The sequence below is a fragment of the Kogia breviceps genome, chromosome 6, assembly GCF_026419965.1.
Source record: "Kogia breviceps isolate mKogBre1 chromosome 6, mKogBre1 haplotype 1, whole genome shotgun sequence".
In the NCBI taxonomy this organism is placed as follows: Eukaryota; Metazoa; Chordata; class Mammalia; order Artiodactyla; family Physeteridae; genus Kogia; species Kogia breviceps.
The window spans coordinates 31,826,963-31,844,590 of record NC_081315.1 but is presented as its reverse complement, the minus strand read 5'-3'; the positions used below and the strand labels follow the sequence as shown (position 1 = coordinate 31,844,590).

Sequence of the window (17,628 nt, the reverse complement as noted above, 5' to 3'; positions counted from 1 at the left end):
ATGTTCTGTATGTACTTACATGGAAAAGTGCTGTGTGTGTGTATGTATATGCACACACACATACACATTACTTGGTTAATAAGTATTTTTAGGCTGTTTACTAAACTAAATTAAAAATCAAGTAGAAATCATAATTCCCTGTTAAGTGTATTTGGGTTAGAGTAACCAATAAAGATCACTTGAAGTGGTTCCTTCAATAAGTGTTATAATGTATACAATAACTTTTGCCTATCTACTGTAGCGTTTAGATCATTTTGGTAATGGTGAGAGACCCAGTAGCCTCTTTGAAAGGACCTTCCAGTGAAGACACTTTCATTGTATTGTGTTCTCAGCTCTTTTTCATTATTTCACGTTTTGGGGAAATAAAGCATGGAACATGAAGAAATAAGGGTAGGAGATAGAAGTTCTTAGGGTATTTGGGAAAAGGAGGTAAAACCCATGTGTTGTTGTGAGCACCTTCCATCAGACTTTCTTCCACTCTGCCTACTGATGGCTGCCTCGCCTCAGTACATATCCAGGATGCCATCATCTTGGAGCAGTTCTTCACCAAGGAAGCATTGGCAGTAGTGTGTTAACTCTGTCAAGTTGCTCTTAGTAAATTCCCACAAATAAAGTGTATCAGTACATAATTAGCTGCCTAGTTTGTCTTTTCTTCTCTGTGTCTACTGTGAGTCTAACATAAATTTCATCCATACATCACACATTTGCATACTGAAATAGCCCAGGAAGCATCCCAAAGATTTCTTAACTACCAATACTTCTTGCTATATATGTAGAAAACCCTATTTCATTTTCTATAAACTGGAGACCAGGATCTCCCTGTGGTTAAATTGCTGTTACCAACTCAATAGTTGTGTGACCTTGGGAAAGTTACTTAAACTCAACTGTGCCTGTTCCTTATTTGTAAAATGGGTTAATAGTAGTACCTACCTCATAGGGTTGTTAACACAGTTTCAGTGAGTTAATATAAAGTAAAGCACCTAGAAGAGCGCCTGGCATATAGTAAGTTCTCTTCCCTGTATATTTCATTTTCTTAAGAGACCATTTTTTTTTTAAGAGTTGCTTATTCAGGGCTTCCCTGGTGGCGCAGTGGTTGAGAATCCGCCTGCTGATGCTGGGGACATGGGTTCATGCCCCGGTCAGGGAAGATCCCACATGCAGCGGAGCGGCTGGGCCCGTGAGCCATGGCCGCTGAGCCTGTGCTCCGCAACGGGAGAGGCCACAACAGTGAGAGGCCTGCGTACCACAAAAAAAAAGAAAGAGTTGCTTATTCAAGGTTGAATAGTTTATAGTATCTTTTGATAGTGAGCACTGAAGGAGCACTCAAGTCAGAATAAAATCTAGTGTTTATTTTTCCTTTATTCTTTTGGTTTAAAATAGTGCCATGTGTGACAACATTTATTTCTTCCTTTTTCTAGGTCTGTGTATTGTCGTGTAAATTGAGCAATTTTATTTATCAGTTATATTGCTTTCTCATTTTTTTATTGATTTGTCTGTCCTTCCCTCTGAATTGGGGAGTTCTTCCAGGATAGAGACTATATCTTGCTCAATTTTGCATCCTTTTTTGCTTGGAGTCTAGCTTTCAGTAACCTTGGCTAAATATTTCTAGAATGTGGTAGGTCTAGATCTATAAAAATAAAATGTTTGAGTCACTTTAGTTTTTTTCCACCTCTTGTTTCATTGTTCAGAAAATAGAGAACCATTATACGACTCAGGATTCATTTGGATGAGACTGATAATATTGAAATGAAATGGGGGGTTAGAAGCTCACCGTAAATTTTTCTCACGGTAATTTCCTTTTCCTTTGCTACCTATATATAAACACACGGAGTGAACTTCACAAAGTTAAGGTCTTTGAAATAAATGAATTGGTGGGGAGTAAATTACACCTTAGCCTAACAAAATCTGTTTATTATAATTGTTCAATAAAAGCTAGTTGAGTAAAAATATCTTAGAAAATACCATCTAATTTTAGTCTTTGCTTTTTTACATTGTGATCATGATGATTAATATCACCTCATTCAACATCTCTGGAAAAAATTCTAAGTTCTTAATTTGCTGTTTTGTCTCCTGATAGAATAACTTTAAAGGAAAGGCTTAAAATGAAGAGAGGTGCGTGTGTGTGTGTGTGTGTGTGTGTCTGTGTGTCTGTGTCTGTGTCTGTGTCTGTCTGTCTGTCTTTATCCTAAGAGCTAACAAAATATTACAATTTTCAGAATATTCTAAAGTTCAACATCTTTTTGCTAGCTTTAACTTTATATTCTTTGGTAGATTTAAGCTGTTCCTCATAGAATTTTTTTTTCATGTTGTAGAAGTTTGAACATGCATTAACTCAATAAAAATAAAATTTAGATTTAGTTTTTTCAAGTGCTCTCATACCACCCTGTAACAGTTTCCAGCAGACCAGCTGTGTGCATAGAGCAGTTCTTAATAAAGTTGTATGCAAATTTGTTTAATAGTCAGCATGCCATCACTACATACCATGCTTTCATGCAACTGGTGGGAAAACCCTGATATCCATCCTACAGAAAGAGCTGTTTAGAGTCATGTATCAAGTGTGACAAACTTTCAAAGTTAATTTGTAAACATTTGGAGGCCTCAAGTATTTATAGGTAAATATTTTTTAAGTTATGTGCTAAATATTAAAGAACTTTTTAATAAAGAAAATGAACTTATAAATAAAATATTTCTTTTACAATAGTCTTGCCAAGATATCAAAGTACTCCTAATCATCAATCTTACAGTTCATTGCAAATAAAAGACTACTGTAGATCGGATACCTTTTCAAATTAATAGTTATTTTGAAGATGTTTCCATGACAGACAAAATTATGTCAAACCCTACTCATGACTATTTCCAGCAATATTTCTTTGTACTCAGATTTTATTTACTGAATCTTTACAGTCTTTTGGAATCTCCTGAAAAGGTAAGAGATCATGTAAGTGTTATGCTAGTCATATAATGCTTGATAGTTTCAAAGTAAAGAATGCAGTTTGTTAAATTATGGGTACAGTAATTGCTTTAAAATGTAAATTGATGTTTCTCAAATGAATATTTAGAATCCTCCTTTTTATATGTAGTGGGGGCATGATTACTAGGTTCTTCCCTACTCACTTGACAGCTACATCAAACACTTGAATACTTAAAGAGCAGGCAAGCTACTCTAAAATAAGTAAAAAATTGATTAAAGATCACTATGATGTACACTTTCTAGAGGAAGAACCCAGTGTGATTTTTGTTTCTTACTGGCCTAGCACCAATATGGAATAGGTACTTAATAAATGTTTTTAAGTAAGGGAAATAAGTTCAGGTTCACAAACCTTGATTCTTGACTGTAGTTTGAAGAGATTGGTTTTAGCTATCCCTTCTCATTTTGAATTCTTCTGGAAATTTTTTAAGATATTTGGGAAGAGACGTTATGTTTTAAAAAGTACAGTAAGTTTGAATCTGGACTTTATGTGTCTGCTAGTCAAATATTTATAATTGAACATAATTATCAAAATCAGTAAGCCAACTAATAGAAGACCACAGAGTTGAGAACAACTTACGTATTTTAGGTTAACCAGGTCCTGGATGACAACATGCTAGTGAAAGTACACATAAGAGTGTAACGGAGGCTGTACTAAACTTTAGTTGAAGGCTTTTTCCAACCTTAAGATTCAGTGATTATGTTCTGAATTCCTTTATGATCACAGAGAAGCAGTTTTTAAAAGTGTACCATGGGTAAAATCATTTCACCTCCAATAACTAAGGGTGACCATGTCTTTCACCATTGTAGACATTTGCTAAAGTAAGGCTGGCAGATGCATTAACAGTCTACAGAGATCTGAGCCCAGTATCTCTCTCTTTCTCAAAAAGAATAAATTATCAAATGGAAAGATAAAATCAGGGCATAGAAAGTGGAAGAGCAAAGAAATAGAGATGATATGGTAGGTACCCCTTCATTCTTATAGAATGGAGTTACTAGATATAAAGGCTTTAGAATGGTGCTTGGTTCATGGTACAGAATAATTATTACCTGCTATTCCAATTCTCTTCCTTTTCCAAGTTTAAGAATCTTGGAGTAGGTGCTAAGTTTGAGAATTAGTATGAGGTGACAAGTGATAAGGGAAATGGAAGAGTAATTGGACATGAAAGAGTTGAAAAGATTTTTATGCATTTTCTCTATATGTCTAATTTCATCAAGTGAGAATTAATTACTTTGTGAGTGGTCTTCAATTTTATATACATTTTTTAAAATATAAAAAATAATATTAAAACATATACACATAAATTGTGTATTCTAGAAATCCTCTAATGGCTTCATGTTGCACTAGAATTCCTTAAATCCTAACTCTTGACCATGGCCAAGATCCTACATGATCTGGCCCTTGGTTACCTCTCCGTCTTCATCTTGTACCAGTCACTTTACCTAGCCAGATTGTCCTTATTCTTGCTGAGTCTAGGCTCTACTCCATTTTGACTTAAAAGTTGTTTCCTGGGTAATACCTTTCAAAATAGCTACAGTTCTCCACTACCCTCTGTTAACTACTTACTTCTTTCATAGTATTGTTTTATTTCTCTCTTAGAGCTTAGCATTATATGAAATTATCTTTTTCATTTATTAGTTTATTTATTGTGTGTTTTCCCCCACTCCAGAATACAAACTGTATGAGACTAGGGAGCTCATCTGCATTGTTTGCTACCTTATACCCAGTGGCTAGAACAGTTGTTAGCACATAATAAGGAATACTTGTTTATTGACAAGTTAAAAGAAAAAGAAGGAAAATCTCTTATTAAGCCATTTAGATGACCACTGTGCACATTTTTATATATTTATGTAGGCTTTTCCCCATCCATACACGTGTGTGCGTACACACACACACACTTAAGTATGTGTATATATTTTCAAAAGGACCGTACTTTTTATCATGTGTTTGAATCTCACAACTCCCGCTTTACAGTAACCTTTCTCCTAGTTTTGTATATGGTGAACAGTTTCTGTGCCTTCCGAATGCTCTATACTGAAATCTATTCCTTAGCAGGAGGCTTTGAGTCTGGAGGCTGTAAGGGCAAGGCATGGGAAGAAAGGGCTGAGAGTGGAACAAGACAGAGTATTTCGTTTTCCAAGCAAGCTGTGTTTTTGAATAGTAGAGGTCCTTTTAGCCACATGTTGGTGAGAATGAGTCAGGTATCCACCTTGGCCCTGAGTTACATTTTTTATTGTCTTTTCATTTGGTGAATATGACATTTGAATGTTTATTTAAGAACTCTCTTATATCTGCACCATTACCCCCTATATTCAAGAGTACAGTCTGCTTTTATATATGATTTCTGTATGAGTACCTTTGGAAACAGAAGGACCCCTTCATAGTCAGTGTTTGTAACTAAAATAAAAGGTCTACAGTCTTCACACCCACACAGTAACGTTCTCCTTGTACAGAAAAGCACATATTAGCCCTAAAATGGAAGAATGAGTCATGGCAGGAAGTACTTTTTAAGAAACCATTACTAGTAAGTTAAAGACTATTTTAACTGTAGTATTAAGTGTTTGAATTAGGAGATAATAGTATTAAAAAGGTTATTTCCTAATGAGCCTTATAAAGACTAGTGACTGCTGGAAGTCTTATAGATGTTGTCAGTCCTTCAAGTTAATGATTGTGGCATTTCCACATATATCTTAGGTCCACAGATGATAATTTCCTTCTATCTCCTCAACATCTACCAAACTTCTGTCTTTTAAATTTAGAAGCAAGATCATGTGTTTTATGAAATCTCAGACTAATTAAATGATTTCTCCATTTTCTGACTTCTTATACTACCCAATTTGGCACTTGATATCCAGTCAAATATTGTTCTCTATTAGTCTCTTGTCTTGCCAGTTGGATTTTAAGTATCTTAGGGGTGGAGGGTTATTGCAGTGTTTTTATTTGACTTCAGTAGCATTTTGCAGATAGTGGGTGATTTTTTCTTAATTGATTGATTTCATTTAAGCTAACTCTTTCTCTCAGTTTCTGTTACCTTTTCCCCAATTACCATGTCTTTGCCTCAGATTCCCAAGTGTAGCAGAAGCATAGTTACATAGACCTAGATATTCATTCCATGAACTGAATAAATCAAGATTTAGTTGTGGTTTGCATATTTAATTGCTATTTGCAAAATACAACACTTTTTTCCTTCTTTAGTAATGTCTGATTTTTTTAGCTGAACTTGAGCCATCACATAGCTAATGGAAATCAGTTAAAAGTAGTGAACTTGGGACCTGAGCCTATGCCTCTAAAATAGCTGTATGACTCTGAGCAAGACAATTCTCTACCTCACCTTTCTCACCTGTAAATAATAGTTATTATTTTATAGGGGCACCTCTGTGTTTTCACAATGACTCTGTGGCCTAGGTTAGTAAGGTAAATGGTATTACCACCACATTTAAGAGAAAACTGGAACTCATCATGGTCAAATAACCCCTACCGAGGTTACCCTCTAGTAATGGCGTAACTGTTGTTTAAACTCAGATTTCTCCGATTCCAAAACTTAGGTTCATTCCACAAAGGAAGGAGAATTAGATTAGATGATTTCCAAGATCCCTTCTAGTTCTACACTCAATGGCTTCCTGCTATTAGTGGGTTTTTTGTTGATTCAGTGGATCTTTTCTCAAAGCTTTTTAGTCATGACTAGTAGCTAATATAAGAAATTAATTTCAGAATTTTAAGAAGTACTTAAAATGAAAGGTTATTTTAATATTAAAATACAAGGTTGATATACCACATCTATAAGAAATTTTTCTCAAGCCAGGTAAATATATTTGAACATTACAAACAGCAGCAGTAAATATCCAGTTGGATAAAGAAAAAGAGCAAATGTGGTTCTAAGCAATACATGGAAGGAAAATTGATTTCATTCTTTCTCCATGTCAATTAAATTCATTCCTGGGCCATATTTGCTGTTTTATCTTTCTTGAACTTAACCTTTTAAAAAATAGTTTCCCATGATATTTTTCTTACTTTACTGAAGGGATTACTACAAAAAATTTATAATAAAAATTTGAGAGGAAACTCCTAGGTATGAATTCAAGATGCTTACTGGTAGTTTATTTTGGATTCTAAGTATGAGATTTAAAGATTAATTGCTTTCTAGATAATTCAGGATAAACTCCAGTGTGACTTACCAACTTTGTCAAATTATTGCAGATGTTGCTTGTGTACAAAGAAGTATTGTAAGTAATGTTTTGGTATGTGTAGTAAGTCTCTGACAGTTCTATAACAATATAAATTTTAGAAGAGCAAACAAGCAGAGCTCTCATCTTCATTATTTTCTTCTGTGCCTGTGATAAATAGAACTCTTAACTTGCATTATTGTGTGAAATTCTGTATGTGTCTATATTTATGTATTGGTAGATACATATATTTGTGCATGTTTATCAGATCAGTAATTTGGCCCAAACTAAGGGATGAAAAAAACTTTTATCTTGAATCAGTGTTGTAATTTGTGTCAAAATCCTCAGGGGCTGCATTTTTATAAAGAAAGTTATAAATATTTTAAACATCAGGAATAAGAAAAAAAAATTTAAGTACCACTCCTACAATCATAGTTATCTTAAAAAAATTTTTAAACCAGTCTAAGCTGTGATACTTTGATTTGCATTTTGATTTACTGAGGTTAGGATTTTGTATATTATTATAAGCATCCCCCACACTTCCCAGCAAGTGTATTTTAAACAGAGTTGTTATATATTACAATATTTAGTGTTTGGGATATTTTCTAATGCAGTAGTATTTTAATATTTGTTTCCTTGGATGGTAATTTCAAACTAAATCTGGCTTACCTTGTTTTGTTGTACATATTCTCAAAAATTTTTTTGAACTAATTTCAGTGTGAGTTCTAAGAATCAGATGTGTATATGTATCACCCTATTCTCTGTCTTAAATTTATGCTCTGTCTGAGCATAAATTCAATGGAGGAAAAAAAAGTTTTTTTAATTATGTACTATCCTGTGCCTGACACATAGTTGGTATAAATAAATGCTTAACGAATGAATAAATGTGAAAATAGCTTATTGATCAATACTGCCACCTACTTGTATTAGGGAAAATGTAGGTGCTGGGCATACATCCTATTTTAATAGATAATACCTGTGATAGAACAGGTTTATTAACTTGCCAATTTCAGTTGTGAACCTTTTAATAAGAACTTGTACCCCAGAAACCTGATGACTGTGGGTTAGTGAGATTTCAAGTTTGTTTCAACCTCAACATGCTTGCCATTCCTTTCTTTGATGTTGAAATCCCAAACTGCCTCCAATCTAAATTCTGTGCTCAGGGCAAGACAGCTAATTGTGCTAGGTGGTTTTCTTAGTGCAACATCAGAGTAAAGAATGTTGTCATAATAGTAATGAAGAAAATCACTGATGTACAAATATAAACACATTATCCTACTATTATAAAATGGAAATTAAATTTTAAATGTTGGCAAAGTAATGCAAAGAATCGATAGTATTTATAGTATCATCAACTATAATACAATAGTTGGACTTTTAGCACTAAGTATAAGTATAATTTAGTACTAGTTATATATTTATGCTTTAGAAAAATGATGCCATGGTCGCTACTACTTGCTTGTATGGCCAGTGATTCAAAACTATTAATTATTTGTTATGTATCATTTTTCTGCTATGTCTTAGAAAGCTGTGAACCTTTGAGTGGTAGGGGAGAGAAATGTATAAAAATTACAATGAGGTATGATAAGTGCAATGGAAGAATATATTTAAAATGGAAATAATGAACTCTGAGAGTCAAGGTGAGGAAAAGTACTCTATTAAAGACTCCTTCCTCTGTCAACACCATGTATAAAGATACATACTTCTCTGAAGATCCATGAAGACTGTTTTATTGTTTGTATTTTTCTCACTATTTACATGTGGATTGTTTTTTGGTTCTGCCCATAACCACAGCTTGCTCTTCTGAAAACTTAGTTATCCCCACCAATTGCTTAGAAAGAGCAGTTTCTCTTACACTAGCTCAAAAGTTAATCATTCTACTGCTGCTGTTTCCCAGAGGCTTACACTCTGGGGCAGTACATCTTCATATCTTTGTGCTGTTTTTCAGTTTTCAGGCTACTGCTCTCATGCATTCCTCATACACCTAGCTCAATGGAGTTGTGATGAAATGAGCACTGAGTCTGAATTAGCAGATAGGCTATAATCTAAGGACTTCATTATTAGTCACTCCCTTACTAATAGATTTTCAGCAAGGTTTATAGCACGTCAGTCAGCACAAGAAATAATTCTTTATAGAATGGGAAATTCATTGCTTAGCTGATATTACATGAAGATTTAGTTTACTGTAGTGAAAATGATATTGAATACACTGAGATATTAATTCTAAAAATGTGGATGACAAACATAAGTATTTTCTTAGCTATAATGATTAGCTAGCTAGCTTTTTCAGTGAACTTAGTAGCTAACATTCTAGCATAAGGCATAAAATACTTTTTTTGGTAAACTTATTTAACATAGATTATGGACTGATCTCAGTTTTACAGTGTTTCTGTCTACCACAGGGTTAAGATAGATAAAGACTCACACGCAAAACCTTTTTCAATCATATTACTAAAAACCTTAAATCTCTGAATAAAGTTTTAAATGTTTGTATTTTAGCCAAGACTCCCAGAAACAAGAATTTGAGACTGATTTCATTTGCTTTGTTCATATATAGATTATGATGAAAATAATAGATCACAATTTTCATTCCTAGTACTTTAGAGAATATTGAGAGTCATTCATTTTTATTCTGTTAATTTGAAATCTACTTAGAGACTTGGTTGACTAGCTTTGCTTGCAAATTCTTTCTTCGCAGTTCAAATTAACATTATAAACAAGATATTAGGGAGAATTGTTTAAATATTTGGAAAAATTAAGTCTTTGTATTTATAAGCATACACATTCTCACTTAAAGGATAAACTAATGAAAATAATTTCCAAGTGGGAACCATGGTAGATGGGTGGGTTGGGGTGTTGGAGAGTCTTCTTAGTGTTTACTTTTTACATATTATTTTGATTTTTGAGACAGATAAATATTTTACCTGTTTAAAATAAAATATGAATACACATACCTACATATAAACATACATTTGTGGGAATCAGGTTTTCCTGTAACTTCATAGCCATACAGAGGAGCCATGTAACCAGAAGAGCATTCCATTGAATGTACAAAGTTAAGATATTTTCTTCTTTAACAATCCTAGATTTTGAGACAGCATTCCTGGTTTATTAAAGTTGGTGGGTGTCCTCAACTGAGTAGAGTTAATTTGAAAAGGTTAGTTCAGCTAGAGGTAGGACATGATTTCAATTGAAGTCAAGGTATATACCAGTATGTGACCGGTAGGTAGTCTCTTTGTCCTCCAACAAGCTTTAGAGGAAATTTCAGGTGTTCATTTTACAATTAGTTTCTTTAGACAGCCCAGAATGGGGGGAGGGGGTATCCTTTTTTTTTTTTTTTTTTTTTTTTTAAATCCTGCATGCTCTGAAGCTCTAATAAAAGGGTTTATGGGCCTGTTCCTAACATTTGGGATTTTTTTTCCTAAGAGTAAGAGATTTCTTTTTAAAAGTAACTTTCCTTTGAAGTAAGCTAATTGTTTATTTAGAAAACTAACTTTTGCTGGGTACATGTACATATTGTTTCTGAGGGTAAGAATTAGTTTCAGAGCCAGGAAGGGGATTTTTTTTTTTTTTAAAGATAATATATAGACTATAACTTCCAGGAGAAGACCCAAGATGTACATTTTCATAAAAGTTTGGATTATCTTATTTATGTTTTAAAGTAAAAGATGGGAGGGAGACTCAAGAGGGAGGAGATATGGGGATATATGTATATGTATAGCTGATTCACTTTGTTATAAAGCAGAAACTAACACACCGTTGTATACTCCAATAAAGATGTTAAAAAAATAAAGTAGAAGACTTATACTGACTTAATGTCTTAATTAAAAAGGTAAACATTTATTTTTAAAATTATTATACTAATTTATGCAGTATTTAGAATCATTTTTCTAACAAAAGTCATTTATTACCATAGCAGAGAGTATTAAAATGTAGTAAGTCAATATAGTATTTCTTTTTTCCTGAAGAAACTTTTTAAGTACTTAAGTAACTACAGGCACACAGTTTACTTGTAATAAAGAACGTTAATGGGGAAGGTAGGAGTTAATTAACCAGGCCCTTAATAATGGGCCTTTCTAGTCCAAGGAATCTTATAATTGCCTCCGAAGCTGGTTTTGTAGCAAGTTGAGTGATGAAATATCTAGATTTGCATAGTAGTCATTGTAAGAAAAAGGTTGCCTTCAGGCAAACTTTAGTACCTTTATTATTCTATAAAACACCTTTTTAATGATAAGCAGTACACATTGTGAAAGTAAGTTTAGAGGTAGAAGTCCAGTGCCTCCTGTTTACTCAACAGTAAATGAACAAATAATTATAAGACTCTCCAGTGAGCACAGTTTTTGCTCTCTTGGGAGAAACAGAACCTTTCAGCCAGACTTCATATACTTAGTTTGTTAATCATAAAAAGATATTCTCATGATTAGTAAGGATTGGCAGTGTGTGGTAATTTTCTTGAAGACTATGTTTTAAATGAATGGAATGGGAAAGCAAAGGGAATATTTACATTAAATCTTAATATAAGAAATATACAGGTTGAAGTATAACTTATTACATAATTTCTGCAAATGCCGTATGCTCCAAACTGGTTTACCTTTTTGTAAATCGCCCCAAAGAATATCTAATTCCTCCCTTTGGAATTGCGCATTTTGGACCGTCCAAGCCACTTGAAAAACCTGATCCAGGACTGACTGCAATAGGGTAGCAGTTAGTGAAAATAGACTGCTTTGCTGCCGTTGGGAGGACCATATGAAAATATATTCCATTTAAAAAATGTTTCTGAAAGGACTTATTTGCGGAAACGATGCTTGCCATTTAAAACTCTTCAAAAATGCAGGTTTTACAAAATACAAAAATAACCTCCTGAAAGTTTGAAAGGGGAGAGAGTGGGCTGTGGTATGGGGGCGGTCTCCTTCGTTGCCCACCTCCTCCCCTCTGTTCAGCGCGCTGTGTGCTTACGGGTTCCCTGGAGCGGATCACCATGTAATTGATGTGCAGTCTGCATTGCTGAATCCTGGACTGCACCATTCTGTGTTCAAGGGAAGATGTAATCTGATCTCTCTGCTGCTGAGGGAGGAATCTGTTCGGTCCAGGCTTTGACAGGGCACAGTCTCCTCCAATAATCTTCTCGGTTCTCTCTCATTATTCCCTTGAGTTCTCCTCAGTCAAGCTGCATGTATGTATGTGTGTCCCAAGAAGCGTTTTGATACTGAGCTGCATTTGCCTCTACTGTGGAGTTTTGTTGCCGGTTCTGCTCCCTAATCTTCCTTTTCTGACGTGCCTGAGCATGTCCACATTAGAATCTGTGACATACCTACCTGAAAAAGGTTTATATTGTCAGAGACTGCCAAGCAGCCGGACACACGGGGGCACAGAATCACTGAAGGGGAAAAATCCAGAAAACATGGGTTTCTACGGCACACTAAAAATGATTTTTTACAAAGTAAGTAAGCTGTTTTCTTCCTGTGTTGTATGATTGTGTGTGTGTGTGTGCCTGCCTGAGAAGGAAAATCTGTATCATCAGAGATGGCTGCAGTATCCTCTAATTTTGGTGGGTGGCTGGATGTCTGGTATTCTGTTTTATATCATGAATGTAAGCAAATAATGGAAAGACAACGTGAACTGGAAAAAGCTTTACATTTAAAATAAAATGTACATTTTAATCTGAGAATTTGCCTCTGAAAACATATTCAGACTTTAGAAATGTGGCTCCGTTAAATGCTGACCTGGAAATACTGTATCCTTAGTTAGCTTTTAGTGAACCTTTTGCCTTTAATTTTTCTATTCCTTATATATAGGTTTTTCTTTTTTCTTTAGTTGCCTCTCTTAAAGTGTAGAATCGCTAGAATATTGGGGATTTATATTTAAAGAGGTTATATTTACTTTCTGTCTTTCTGTACCCCTTCAAAATTGCAGAATTGATTTTTGGTTCTAAAGTCAGTATTTTCAGTAAACAATATAATATTTAAAAGACATATAGTCATAAAGAAAGTGCTTTATTTTATAAAATATTCTAAATTTAAAAATCCTTTCACAGCAGTTCCCTTGATATGAATTTCAGGCATTTTTATTCATTGAAGGATTTCTAAGATGGAAATAAAGTTTGCTTTAGTGGCAAATGGCATTTGCACCAGTGTATTTACAAGATATCCAGGGAAGTTCTGAAAGCCAGTATTACAAACTTAATTACAGTGAATATCAAAGTTTATCATGACAACTTTGAAAATGAGGGTTTGTGGAAGTTATAAAGAATAGATTTTTAAGGTAATCTGTACTGACTGACCTTCCTGATGGATACATTTGCGTGTATGTGTACATGTGTGTCTATAATTTATACATATGGAAGCATGTGGCTACCTATGTATTAAAGTATTTATTTTTGCTTTTTATTAAAATTATTTGGAGAAAGAAAATAATGGGTTTTGAGAGGAATCACTTTAAAACAATGTTAATGAGCACAGAAACTTCTGAAGGGTTGAAATAAGACCAATTCCATTTCTGTCGGTATTTCATGAACTAAGGTATAAATTGTGGATGAGCTTGTTGTATGCTCAGCTCTTGCCTCTAACGTTGTAAGATTATCCCTGTGTTTTAGAATACTTTCTTCATGATGATAAAAACACAGTCTTTATTACCCAGAGTGTGGTTCAAAAAGCTTTTAGAGTCTTGTTGCTTCTCTCTGGTATTTACAGTGTGGCATGCTGTGTTATGATGTTCCCATGTGAGGAATAGGTAAGAAAATAAGGCTGCTGCAAAGCAAGGGTTTTCACCTAATTACAAAAATGAGGGTAACTTTCTATCACTATGGGATTCCCCTGCTCCCATCATTTTCAATGATACAGTAATTAATTAGCAGACACAAATCTTAGAGGGGTTGCTGAAATAGAGAAAGTTGAATCTTCTCAGATCTTATTTTATAGTTTTATAACATATCTACAGTAAGATAACCTCAGTTAACCAATAGTAAAATATTAAAAAATATATATTTCAATATTGATGACAAAATATAATTCTGAATATATTTACAATATTACATACCTATATAGCATAATAAAAATACTTTAAAACTACAGATGTCGGGTATACCTTACAAAGATGAATAACTCAATCCTTTTTAAATCTTTCTATTTTTCTTGTTGGTTTTCAAGTTAGAATATTTTGTCCTGAGTGAGTATTTGTCAGTAGAGCTATGTATTCTGTATAAAATATCAATTGATGGCTTTTTTTCTACCGTTATTATACCATCTCCAGATTTCCCTCTTATTATGGATTTACTTTTTGTACTGTTTTCATTGCCCATATTCATTGCTTTATGCCTTATCATAATTACTTTTCAAGAGCATTTTATTTACGTTATTCTCCTTACCCTTTTATAATAATGTGTTTTAAATTCAGTGACTGTTACTTCCATTCTGATTTTGAAATTTTGAATTTGTTGTTTATCTTTCTGAAAATATGTTTTTAAAGGAAAATGTAAATCACTAAGAACAGTATATTAAATGTGGTTCTTTTCTGCGTGGGTTAACATGACATGTTCCTCTGTGTTGGTTCTTAAACTAGAAAATGTGAAACTCTCAAGGAATATATACGATGGATATCAATTTTTAAGTCACCATACACTGTTCTTCTGGACAAATATTAGGAGGGAAAATTCACCTTTCCAGTCTTGTAAAGAGTAAAACAAAGTAGAACTAATAGAAGAAAGTATGAAACATTTATTTTCTATATGAATTAACTATGCCTAATTAACATTGCAGGCATATGAAAATTTTAGAATTTTTTCAGTATTACTGATGCTAACATTAAGATTTGATAGTTGGACAGGTGATTTTTTTTAAACATATCTCATTTGTTTTACCTTATAGATGAAAAGAAAGTTGGACCATGGTTCTGAGGTCCGCTCTTTTTCTTTGGGAAAGAAACCATGCAAAGTCTCAGAATATACAAGGTAATATTAAGTATAATAATTCATTCTCTCATGATTCTCATGTTTCTTTAAAGAGTTGATGATTCTGTCACGAATACTGTTGACTGTTTAACACAGTTTGAGATCACTGAAAGTTGAGAAACATACATTTTAAATAAGGAGAATGACTACCACTGTGGCTTTATATTACTAATACATTGAAGTAAGACACAAGCAGAAGTTCTCTTATCAACAAAAATTTTAAATCGTAGTTTTTAAGGAATTCTAAAAAGTAAATCCTAAAATATGGATATGAGCAAATGTATCTTGTTACTATAGCAACAGCTGTTTTAGGGTGGATAGTTATATATGCATAACTGAAGATACATTTGTTAGCAGTGAAATAGACCGCACAATTACTAACTAAATCTTATTTCATGAGATTACTATGTTAGAAACCCCCTTTATTTGCTTCGTAAGTCTTATGTTTTTAACACATACATTTCTACACCAGTAGAATAGTTTCCATAACAACTAAATACAACTGTACTCTTGTTTCCTGCACCGTTCCATCATTTTTGGATTTTGCATCAGTATAAAACTTTTCCCACTCTCACGCTAATTAGGCTAACTTAAACACAATATCTATTACCCAGCTAATTAAAAATGGCTTTGGATGTCATTGGAATGTGGTATTTTAAAATTTAAATGACAAAAGCATCTTAAGGGTTTTTGGGGGGGTCTTTTTTGCATAATTGTCACTTCTTCAAATAACTGATTGAAAGTTATAGAAACCATAAGAACTTCATGATGGTGACATTTCTTTTTTTTCCCCTCAATATTTAGATTTAGATTTATTTTTACTCTTTAAGATACAATACAATTAACATTGCTCAGACATAAGTTTATGTGATTGAACATTGTTACACATTGTATCTCTTTTTTCCAGGGAACCAGTTTATACTTCATTCAGTTGTGGAAAATATTTCTTTCAGATGCTCTTTGGTGAAACTTAGAGATCATCATAATTAGAGTAGTTTTATATACAAAAATGATACAAAGGAGAAAAATAAAGCTATTTCTTGGTTACTCAGGAAATGCTTTTTGTGTGATTTTCCCATGTTAACTGTTCCCTTCCTTCCTCTTACATAGGCTTTGCCTTTTGACAATTTCACTGTGTTTTGGCACTTCCGCCAGAGGGTGTGGAGTAATAGACAAGTGAAACTATTCACTTCATTTTTGTTTTTTTCTTCTAATCTTGATACACTGTTTCTTGGATGAGAAAGTTGAGCTTAATGTTTAAAATGTGCTGTTTTTTTTAATGTATAGATTTCAGTCAACCATATAATTTTGGTCTTCAGTTAATATGGCTAATGCCAGGGCAGAAGTATTAAATGGTTCAGTTGTTTTTAAGGCAGTTTATAAATGACTGCTGAGCTTTTATCACAGAACACATTTTAGTAAAATTTTTCTTTAGTTGCCGACTTTTTTATTGAGAAAATACCTGCAAAGGTGAAAGTTTTATTTTTAGCCTTTTAACACACAGTCTTTTTTTTTTTTTTTTTTTTTTTTTTTTTTTTTTTTTTTTTTTTTTTTTGCGGTATGCGGGCCTCTCACTGTTGTGGCCTCTCCCGTTGCGGAGCACAGGCTCCGGACGCGCAGGCGCAGCGGCCATGGCTCACGGGCTTAGTTGCTCCGCGGCATGTGGGATCTTCCCGGACCAGGGCATGAACCCGTGTCTCCTGCATCGGCAGGCGGATTCTCAACCACTGCGCCACCAGGGAAGCCCATAACACACAGTCTTACTAAAGCAAACCAGACAGCATATTGATTGCCATGTCTTTTTGGAGACTTGATCAGTGTATTTTTAATGTTCTTTAATTTTGTTGAAAGATTTTCTAATAATAAGATGAAACTATGATTTTTCATCATTTTTGTTAGAAAATTTAAGTTATAATCACATCCTTTTTCATTTCAGAGAAGAAAATAGAGCTTACCTTTGAAATTTGATAAAAGAAAAATAGATTTAGTTGTTGAATGTTAGAGATCATCTTAGATGTATAATGCTAAAAGATTTAAAGGTGGTAGACATGAAGATTTTTCTGTATAATCTGGTGACTGAGATGCATTTTTAAGCAAAATAATGAGATATGCTGGATAGAAAAGAATTGGAGTTGTTTCATTAGTAATTTTTCAGAGCTTGATAGTTAACTGTTAGGATATAATTTATATGTTCTTTGGATTTAAAACACTTTACTGTCATAGCTCAATAAAATGAAGATTATTTTACAAACGCAGTTTTGTTAACTGAATCTTTCTGCTCCCTTTTTTCCACATGTCTCTAAGATAGAGATGCTCAGTCCTTACCTCGAGTTTAACTAATTTAATTAGGCATTGAAATTAGAAAGTAAAGTTTAATATACTAATAACATAGTTCTAACTACTTTTTCTGCTATTAGGCATTTTTAGGAGAGTTGAACAATTTTAGAGATAGATCATCTCTTATTTTACTAGTGGCAGAATTAATTGAATTTCAGGTTTGTGGTTTTGTTTTTTTTTTTAACTGTCTCAACATTTAAATTATTGGCTAAAA

The 17,628-nt window shown here is 33.5% G+C and overlaps 1 protein-coding gene across 7 annotated transcripts in view; it reads left to right on the top strand.

Annotated features, from left to right (window-relative positions):
- FBXW7 (F-box and WD repeat domain containing 7) overlaps positions 1 to 17,628 on the top strand; it is a 208,169-nt gene that overhangs the window by 162,958 nt on the left and 27,583 nt on the right. For 6 of the 7 annotated variants that reach the window (XM_067035666.1, XM_059066684.2, XM_059066683.2 and 3 more), the window contains one exon: positions 14,995 to 15,077. In XM_067035666.1, coding sequence (XP_066891767.1) covers positions 14,995 to 15,077 — 83 coding nt within the window. Of the gene's footprint in view, positions 1 to 11,848; positions 12,573 to 14,994; positions 15,078 to 17,628 lie in introns of those variants that run through there. The other variant, XM_059066687.2, reaches the window with a different exon arrangement.